Genomic DNA, 9,719 nt, shown 5'->3' with positions numbered 1-9,719 from the left:
CATTTTTTAAACTACCACTGAGGCCGCACTACTCAGTCCATGTCATTGACGTGGATATCAGTAGAAGGGTCTTCAAACAAGCTATCTAACGCTATATTTGTGTTTATGAAATATAAATATGTCATAACGTTATCGCCTGAAAACTAAAAATCGGGCTGCTAAAAATATAGATTTCGAGAATTTTCTCAAAAACTGGTCAGTCGATTTTATTCTTAGTTTCAACAAATCTAGCCCGAAATCTTAGCTTTCATCTGGTATATAGCTTATATCTGGAAAAACTCTTGTTGTGGAGATATTACGATTCAAATTGAAAAAATGTCGCTCCAAAAAGGGTCAAATGGTTAAAAATTAACATGTCCGTCTAATTTGGTTACTTTAAGATATAAAAAAAAAACATACTCAGTGCCCCGAAAAATGTTCCCATTCCCCGATTGCCACTCAAATCGAAATTCTCGGCAAATCGGGAAATTTCCCGCGAGTTGACAAGTTGAAGGATGCAGCTGTGCTAATCACTTCGTACATGTCTTGGAAACCACAATTTGTGTGTATTTTAGAGTTTTTTTTTCAGTCATATGCCGAAACTGTAACATTTTCCCCGTTTTAATTGTAGTTATGTACACAGTATTTAACTATGCTACATGTGTTTATCACCCGCACTTAACCTACCTGGGAAGACGCGTACAATATTAGCTACAGTTGTACATAAATATGTATGTATGAATGCATTTAGTTCACCCAATGTGTCGTTCAAATCTTCCACTCTGTAGTAAATGCAAATGTTGTGGAGTGCTCAAACAACGTTTATATTTTCACTGGTTTTGAGCGAGGAGTAATACAGTTCAGGATGAATTTAGGACTCTTCACTCATCTGAGAAAGATCAAACATATCCCTAAATCTCCGCCTTTCAAATTCCGCATCAGCAATCTGGGACTCGTTCTCCTCTTCAAGCAATAACGCCGCGGCTATGGATTTAATTTTTATAATTATGTTTTAACTTAAATAAAGCACAAACGAAATTTTATTTTTAAATTACAATGATGTTAGATATATTTAGTTATTTTAAAATATTTACAAACTTTAACTTCATAAGCTGAGTTTGGTGGCAAATGTTTATTTTGTTTTGTTTCGATTTCACACATTCCTAGGCAAACAGCTGATTTCGAAAGATGATTTCTCTCTTCCTCTTTCGATTCGATCGTAACGCAGAATACCTAATTCGATTCTTGCGGAGCGGAATGCGGGAACTTGGCGGGAACGTAATCGAAATGGCCTATTCTGCATTATAAAATTAAAAAAATTGATACAGTTGAAATATGGTTTAGTGATGAGGAAGATGATGTGGAAGCTAATAGATTAGTAGAATTGGCTAAAGCAAGGAGGAAATTGCGAGATTCGTTGTTGTTGTTGTAGCGGCTACAACAACCCCGCCCAGATCGGTTGATATCTCAGTCGTTGTCGTCAAGTTCCACTAACGGCAGCCCTAGGAAGCGTGCAGCTTCTATCGGGTCGGTCCACAAGGACAAAGCCGTTAGGGTTGTCGGGTTTTCCGGGCATGCGAAGAGATGTTTCGAGTCATGTGGGGTCTCTCCGCATGCCGGACACTCATTTGGCACATCCTCATTCGATCTACTCAGGTAGGAGTTTAACCTGCTGCAGTAGCCAGAGCGGAGTGGGGCTATTGACGTTCGTGTCTCCCGAGGCAGATGAAGCTCCGCCTCGTCTATGTCCGGTGGCGGTATGCCTAGAATGGCATTCACAGGTCTAGAGTCTACATAACTCGAGACTGACTCCCTGTGAATGCCGTTCAGGGCCAGTCGGTAAGCTGACGGGTCCAGAGGTTGCTTAATGAACCTCTGGACTTCGTCCGTCAGTTCATATAGTGTAATGCGAGATTCGTCGAATCCCTTGGAGTTGGAAGATGAAGTGTATGTACATACAGTATTGGACATATCTATAACACCCCCCTTTCAAACCGATATAGCTTGCCACTTATGTTTAATTATTTGTTTTTAAGAATTTTCCATTAAAATACAGTTCATTCTCTAACAAAACCCATATAAACCCATGTTTTAAACTTTTTAAAAGACTGCAAAAATGAGCAACAAAATTTTCACTTAAATTTCAAAATTTTTTCTCAGAAGCTCTAGAATTTTTTTGAGTACACAGTTTTATAGCTCTTTCAATTTTAGTCCAATAATGTACAAGTTTCAAGTCGCTAAAGATTACGGTTGATTTTTTAGAATTTTTTTTGTCTCATTTGCTTTCATATAACGACTAAACACAATTTATTTTTATATAGCAGAAACCCGCAACATCTTCGGCGAAAAAAATTCTAAGAAAACAGCCGTAATTTTTAGCCACTTGAAACTTGTACATTATTAGACTAAAATTGTTTTAGTATTCAAAAAAATTCTACCGCTTCTGAGAAAAAAGTTTGAAATTTGGGTGAAAATTTGTTGGACATTTTTGCGGTCTTTTAAAAAGTTTTAAACTTCAGTTTAAATGAGTTTTGTGAGAGAATGAACTGTATTTTAATTGAAAATTCTTAAAAATAAATAAATAAACATGAGTGGCAAACAATATCACTTTGAAATGGGGGTGCTATTGTATTGGCCAATACTGTATGTGAATTTTATGAATAATAGTTGCGTTGCAGATGCTTCACGGTTTGTTGGTTTTACAGGATTTGCAGGAAAAGATGTTTGTGACAATAATAAACTTTATGGAAGGTGGCCATCTGGAACAGCTTCTAGTAAAACCTGCAAATCGTGAAGTATTTTGAACGCAACTATTTGAAGAAATACGGTACAGTTTAGTTATTTGTACAATGATGTTGAGTAATTGTGTCCAAACGCGTGAGCTGATTTTAAAAACTTTAACATACGCGTGTAGTGAAAGAATCAAACTTTAATTTAAAATAAAGATTTCAAATTTCCGAGCACTAGTTAGTTAAAGAATTATGCAGTTTTTTGTAAACTTTTTGCATTTGACCGTTATCTTTTACTTAGTTGGAAGTCAGATGACTTTTTTCTATATTGTATTTTATTGAAGAAGTGATCACCAGTAAATAACATAGTTAATCAGGAACCATAAATGTAAATAATAGATTTACTGCGGAAAGGCGGAACCTCACGAAAAGTGGCAAAAAATTTTGGAAGTTGCTACTTAAAAATGTTAAGACTTAGAAAAAATATAGCCTAAAGTGTTCCCAAGGACAGACGAAGTCTGTTAAAAAATATTACGGTACGATATCTTGTGAACTTAGAAGCAAGTAGCGATGCAGCCGCTATTACAGAAGCGCTTTAGGTATTAAACTTTAATGCAAATGAGTAGACAGTGAGGCGCAAAATTTCCAAATTGAGCGCAATGGATCATAAAAGAAGAAAAAAGCAAATTTGATCAAAATACATGTGCGAGTGTGGCAGTGTTTTGCTGCATCGCACGAAAACCGGACCGTTGCCTATTGGGATATGTTAGGCCTTACAGAATGCAATAAAAAAATATATTTAAGTTTCATTTGAAGGTTATTTGGTCTGACAAGACTAAATTAATCGCTTTCAATCAGATCGCCGGGCATGGTATCTGGTCAAAGTCCCAAAATTAAGCCCATGCGCAGCATGTAAGGCAAACTGTGAATAACAGTGGTCGGTCAATAATAGTTTGGGGTTGTATTTCAAAAATTTTGTTGGTCCATTAGTACGCATGATGCGTAAGGAACAGTATCTGTTCATATTTCAACAAAATTTGCAAGATTTAGTCGAAAAATTAGAGTTTCTGCTGAAAAATCACCCAAAACATACTGCATATGTTCGCAAAGACTGGATACAAAAGCAAAAATTTGCTAATTTGAAATGACCTCCACAAACCGCGGACATGAATCTCATCGAGAATTTGCGAAATAAATTGCCACACGGTCAAAAATTTGGGTTTAATTTTTAAACCGCGCTGGGACTACTGCCTTTTTTTAATTTTTTATAGTCTACTTTTAAACCAGTCAATAGTTTTAAGCAATATGTTCTGGTTTAAAGTTTAGTCGAAAAAGTTCGTGGTTTAAAACTCAAAGCAAAATGTTTTAATTCTAGTTTCTAGGTTTCATATATAGAAAATTTGGTTTAAAATCTAAACCGAAATAGAAAATGTTTGCACACAGCGAAATGTGGTGTGGATTCAAACTCAACATATGAAAGCACATTTACATGCGTTGCTGTAGGTGAGTGTGCAAAGATGCTTGATACAATTGGTTGCTACCAAGGCTGTCCGGGTTCAATCCCCATCAGACGAAACATGAAATTTAATATCTTTTTTGTTATTCTTAATTATGAAAATGTTTGGGTTTAAAATTTAAACCGAACTGTTTAAATTCTAAGCCCAACATAGGTGCTCTCTTTTTTTATTCTTGGAAGGTTTGTATTTGGAACTGAATTTAGTTTGGTCATATATGTATGTAGTCCAAAAAGCTTAAAATTAAAACCGAAACTTTTAACCGTGCACTGAGCAAAACTACTTGAGAAAAAAGCATTAGTTTAATAGCACGAGTGCAACATCGTACACGTGATAGAAGTAAAACTTCTTAAAACAAGCACATGTGTGCGCCACACACCCGGTAGAAATGTTAACAAAAATAAACTACGAGACAATCAGACGAATACAGTTGTTTATTGTATCCAAAGTTGGTACCAAGTTGATAAGTTTTTATCATTTCTCATAATTTTCTTTTAATTTTAATTTTTTCGAATACAGAGGATATGATCATTCTTTTTTGCTATATTCCGTATACGAAAAATTATATGCTTCAATGGACACATCGCTTTGAATACATAATTTAGATTTAGATAATATTTTTAGCAATTTAGTTGAGAAAAATAAAACATTTAGATTATTGTTTGTATTTTGGTCGATTTTAAATTTGCTACCCCAAAATAATTGATATCAAATAAAACACCTCTTTGAGGTAAAATTTTCGAGTGACAAAAGCTGAACTAGAAACACAAAATTTATGATATCAATTTCGTGAAGAAAATCACGCATTTTTTAACTGCCTTTGAAACGTACGCAAAATCTTTTTGTATTTATTCGGAACGTTGCAAAATTGCGTCTACTGCTAGAAACACAAAATAAAAAACAGAACTTAAGCAACGATTCGAATAAATAAAAAAAAAGATTTTCCGTACGTTTCAAAGGCAGTTAAAAAATGCGTATAATTTAAGTCACGAAATTTATATCATAAATTTTGTGTTTCTAGTTCAGCTTACGTCACTCCGAACCTCAAAGAGGTGTTTTATTTGATTTAATTTACATTAGACGAGGGGGCGAAGCACCTCCTATACAAACGTAATTTTTCATACCGCATATCTCAGGAAATATTTTGGATAGAGTACTGGAACTTGGTATAGATATATATAAAATCAATTCCATACTCATAGAGGAGGGCTGCCACCTGTTTAAAAAATCAAATTCGACTTGCATTAAGGGAATTATTTATTTGAAAATTATATTAACCCTTTCAGTCCCGAAAAAATTTACGGTAAGCTAAAAATCTAAAAGTTTGTATATCAGGAAAAGTAAACCACCTGAAGATGAGAAAAACACTTTTTTTTTGTGGAAAGCTTATCGTTCAAAAGTTATAGCTTGCCAGATATATTTGACAGGGCATCTAAAATTTGTAACAATTGTTCAAACCACAAATGAAAAATTAGAACTACGAGTTTTTACCTGTGTGTGTGTTAAATTCGCAAATCCACGGAAAGGGTCAAAGAATGGATGGCAAGAGGCTTAAAAAAGTTACAGTTTGAAAAATATGTTAGAAACGGTTGCCACCGGTTGTAGAAGCCAAATTTAAATTAGTTATTCGCAAGCTCTCTGAAAAATTAATATATGGGTGTCAAATGAAAGATTGCTAAGAAACCTTCAGATTGCACATTTATAATGTTACTGAGGTGTTGTACAAGCGTTGCCACCCATTTAAAAATAAAATTCAATTAATTTAAATGAATTACTACAATATGGGTATCAATCGAACCCCATGTAGGAGGGTGGCCATCTGTTTGAAATTCAAAGAAAGAACTTTAATAGGGTTTTAGTAGGAAAATATTTGGAAGAGGGCTGCCACCTATTTTTAAAGTCGAACATGTATAATTTTCTGAAGTATTTAAGGTAATTTTCTGACGCTTTATTTCTAAGCAACATATGTATGTATAGCAGGGTTTCCACATGTTTGAAAATTCAAACTCTACTTGAATTATAGGAAGTAAAATTCAAAGTATCCAATAATTTCAATGAATTATTATAATACGGGTATCAATCAAAATGGTTATGAAATTGCTTTTCGCATATTTTAAGTATGTTGAGTTTAATTGAAATAAATTACACCTAATGTAGCACGTAGAAATTTCATACACTCAGCCAAGCGATTGAGAATTATATTCTCTATTGAATGACATCAATAGAAAGTTTTCGAGAAATATTGATTTAAAAAATGCCTTATTTGAACCTTGACCTTTAATAATTCTTGTATTTGTTTCCCAAAAAAAATATACCGTTATGTTCATTGAGCTGAGGTCTATATGGATCCTCTCTTTTTAAATTGAGAATTGTAGGTATTCTGCATTTGTTCTCATATTAGCATATTCAGCGCAGTAATGTGATTAATTTTGTCGTTGTTTCCGTGTTGGCATTGAAAGTACTTGTACACTTTCTTTTATCCGCGAATGACGTAGAGGAGTCGCGCGACTGATTTTTTTTCTCAATTACTCGATCAAAGAACCGAGACAATTTCACAGCATCTGTTGTTCCAGCAGACAAACTACGGGGATCTCTACAATTCAACCAGATTTCCTCCGCTCCACACTGTTCTGCTGCAATTTATTGAAGGTATAAATTTGATTAATAACATAGTTGTCGTTATTTTTTAAAGCAAGAGTAGCCGGTTATTTTTCGCCAATACTTTTTAAGGCAAAAATAAAACTAAAGTTTTTTAGCAAACAATTTTTCGTATGCATACATATGTATGAACTCGGCTTGATTTTTGCCTTGGGAAGTTTTTGAGTATTCATGAAAGCTACGGATTGAAATGCAATTTGGTTTTGAAATGTTCTGAAAGATATAGAAGACTGCGAAAAAAAATCGTACATATCCAAAAGTTATTAAACTATAAAAATTTATGATATAAAGCAGGAATCCCTAAAGACTATAAAAACTTTGGAACGGCCCCAAAAAATTAACAAGACATCCCACTTTATTATCAAAGAGGTTTTCTACTTCAAAACAAGATCAGGCAAACTTTGCATTTTTATTTGAAAATAAAAAGCAGGAAAAACGATACTTGCTCACTGAAAATAACTATTTAGTCAAGGTTTTCTACGAACACATATATTTAGAGTAACATTAAGTATAAACAGTATAACAAATGCCTATAACGAACTTTGCAAACCATAGTTACCAAAATATTAATGAAATCTTGAAGAATATCGGAAATGTGTTCCGAATTTTGCAACGACTTCACAAATTTTAAAAGAAAATGGAATGAAGAGGTTGTTAGTTCGAACTCGAAAAGAAATTTCTGTACGATTACTTAAAGCAAATTCTGAAAGATTTATTCATAACACAGCATTCAGATTTTCTTCCGAAATTTCGTAAAAGAATCGAAATGTCCACTTAGAAAATTCGTCAAAAAATCAGAACGGGGAATTTTAGGGGTACCCTGAATTTGTTGTACAAGCCCTCGTATTCTGTAGTTTTGGTATTTATGGTTATATGGTTTTAGTTGAGCAGAACTTACCTATGCTACCAATTTTTTTTAGTGGTTTTGGCTGACGTCTTTCATCTAAAAGATCCAACTTGGCACCCATTACCAACAAAGGGAGTTGAGTCGAACCTAAAAATTGCTCCGGATCAAAACTGCAGTCGCCACTACTATTTCTTACATCTTTTCCTTCTTTGTTGAGAATTTCGTAGAGCCATTCGCGCAAATTTTCTTGACTTTTGCGATTTGTAAGGTCGTGAACGAGAATAATGCCGTGTATTGGTGCATAAAAGACACCACGAGTATTCCTATGGCTTAATGACCCACCAATATCAAAAAATTCAATGAAATACAACTGTTGTTGAGGAGTTCCTTCCTTGTATTCGTGTAACTTGACTTCTATATTACATCCAACGGTCCACCCTGGACGAGAGAGCGACTCTTTGTGCGTTATCAAATGTGTAAGGCAAGTCTTTCCAACCCCTTATTTAAAGAACCAGTTGGGTGAATAAATATGCGCATATATAAGTACGAAATATTACCTGAATCTCCCACCAAAAGAACTCTAACCTTATCAATGATATTTGCCATGGCAGTAATAGGGAATTTACATGAGGCGTTTTTCTGGCAACTTTTAGCTGAAAGCAATATTCGCCTAGTGTAAACGGCCTTTCAACTAATCGCTTTTAATGAAGTTGGCCAGCTGCCTCTACTTTCGTTCAACTTTTGATTCAACTAATCGCCTGTGAAAGTTAAATCATGTAAACTCCCTATGGTACATAACTATTTCGTCAAAAAATGTCTGAAAAGTTTTTGTTTTGAAATGTTAACTTTAGTCCGAATAGAGACAAGTAATACCACAATATAACCAGTAAACAACCTTGGGTGAATTTGTCGACTGCCTTCCTCGGGGATGAATATGCCAGGGATGAAATTATTGGTACATACGCCTTCAAAGCACGCAGGGCTGCTTTTGAGAAACAAAAAATAATTAGCTCAAAATAGATTCAAAAAATATAGTGTAAAACGAAATTTATTGAATAATTCGGGAAAATTTTCGGTAATTCTCTAGGGTGGGGTAACAACCCCTAAAAAAGGTGCGGAAAAGTCGGGAGGGGTACCAAACGACGCGTTTCGGCCCCCCTAATAACAATCCGGAGGGGGGAACTAATATTATTAACCATTTAAAAGTTATGAACAAAAAACTTTTGTTAAATTTCGTTGTTTTCTATGGGCAATTACACCGACAAAGATTCACTAAATCACCTGTTCTCACTTTTTAAACACTATTAAAATATATAATTTAACTTATTTATTAAAGAAACACATAGTTTTATCAACCTAAGATAGATTATTTTGTTATTAAAAAGAAGTTGACGATTTTTTATTAAAAATTTTCGCCTGCGTCGCTTTTTCCATAAAAATCAATACTTCGATAAATAATGAAAATTTTTAATAAAAAATCGGGCGATTTTTTATTAAAAATTTTCGCCTGCGGCGCTTTTTCCATAGAAATCAATACTTCGATAAATAATGAAAATTTTTAATAAAAAATCGCGCGATTTTTTATTAAAAATTTTCGCCTGCGGCGCTTTTCTTATAAAAATTAATACTTCGCTAAATAATGAAAATTTTTAATAAAAAATCGCGCGATGGTATAGCGAAATTTGCTACTATATTTTGGTTACAATATCTTATTTAGATGAAAGTAAAAAGAAGAAGAAGAAGAAGAAGAAGTGTATAGTGTAAACTGAGTATAATAGCGCAAATGAAATGTGAAATAAAGTGGCAATACCAGCGATTTGAGGTTATAATAATTTTAGCAGGCGCAAAGTTTGTTTACTCTGTTTTATTAACGAAATATATAAAATAAAAGTGAATAAATGATTTTGTTTGCATAAAATAATAACCGGAAACGGTTTAGTAGTGTCGCCGAGCGTTCAGATAGTCATTAGCATTTTGCACGAAAAAGTAGTG

The 9,719-nt window shown here is 34.0% G+C and overlaps 1 protein-coding gene across 3 annotated transcripts; it reads right to left on the bottom strand.

Annotated features, from left to right (window-relative positions):
• Positions 1–6,481: 6,481 nt before the first annotated feature.
• On the bottom strand, positions 6,482–8,721 carry LOC118751345 (rab-like protein 3). 3 transcript variants are annotated; one of them, XM_036486148.1, is made up of 4 exons: positions 8,623–8,721; positions 8,285–8,544; positions 7,779–8,225; positions 6,482–6,855 (listed from the first exon to the last, which is right to left on the bottom strand). In XM_036486148.1, exons 2-4 carry the CDS (start codon positions 8,331–8,333, stop codon positions 6,629–6,631), a joined length of 723 nt encoding a protein of 240 aa, XP_036342041.1. In that variant the 5' UTR covers positions 8,334–8,544; positions 8,623–8,721; the 3' UTR covers positions 6,482–6,628. The 3 variants fall into 3 exon arrangements, with proteins under 3 accessions (XP_036342041.1, XP_036342042.1, XP_036342043.1); XM_036486149.1 differs by lacking the exon at positions 8,623–8,721 and adding an exon at positions 8,601–8,615; XM_036486150.1 differs by lacking the exon at positions 8,623–8,721 and having other exon boundaries at positions 6,482–6,852; positions 8,285–8,612.
• Between the last annotated feature and the right edge of the window lie 998 nt (positions 8,722–9,719).

This window comes from Rhagoletis pomonella, unplaced genomic scaffold (genome assembly GCF_013731165.1).
Source record: "Rhagoletis pomonella isolate Grant_MI unplaced genomic scaffold, Rhpom_1.0 Rhpom_scaffold_00655, whole genome shotgun sequence".
Taxonomy (NCBI): domain Eukaryota; kingdom Metazoa; phylum Arthropoda; class Insecta; order Diptera; family Tephritidae; genus Rhagoletis; species Rhagoletis pomonella.
This window is presented reverse-complemented; position numbering and strand designations above follow the sequence as displayed.

Bases quoted from the DNA above. Each gene is read 5' to 3' on its own strand.
- LOC118751345 (XM_036486148.1), bottom strand. From the start codon at position 8,333: ATGGCAAATATCATTGATAAGGTTAGAGTTCTTTTGGTGGGAGATTCA. The intron at 8,226-8,284 runs GTAATATTTCGT...TCTTTAAATAAG, and splicing joins TCTTTTGGTGGGAGATTCAG to GGGTTGGAAAGACTTGCCTT. The intron at 6,856-7,778 runs GTAAGTTCTGCT...AATAAATTGCAG, and splicing joins AAAAAAAATTGGTAGCATAG to CAGAACAGTGTGGAGCGGAG.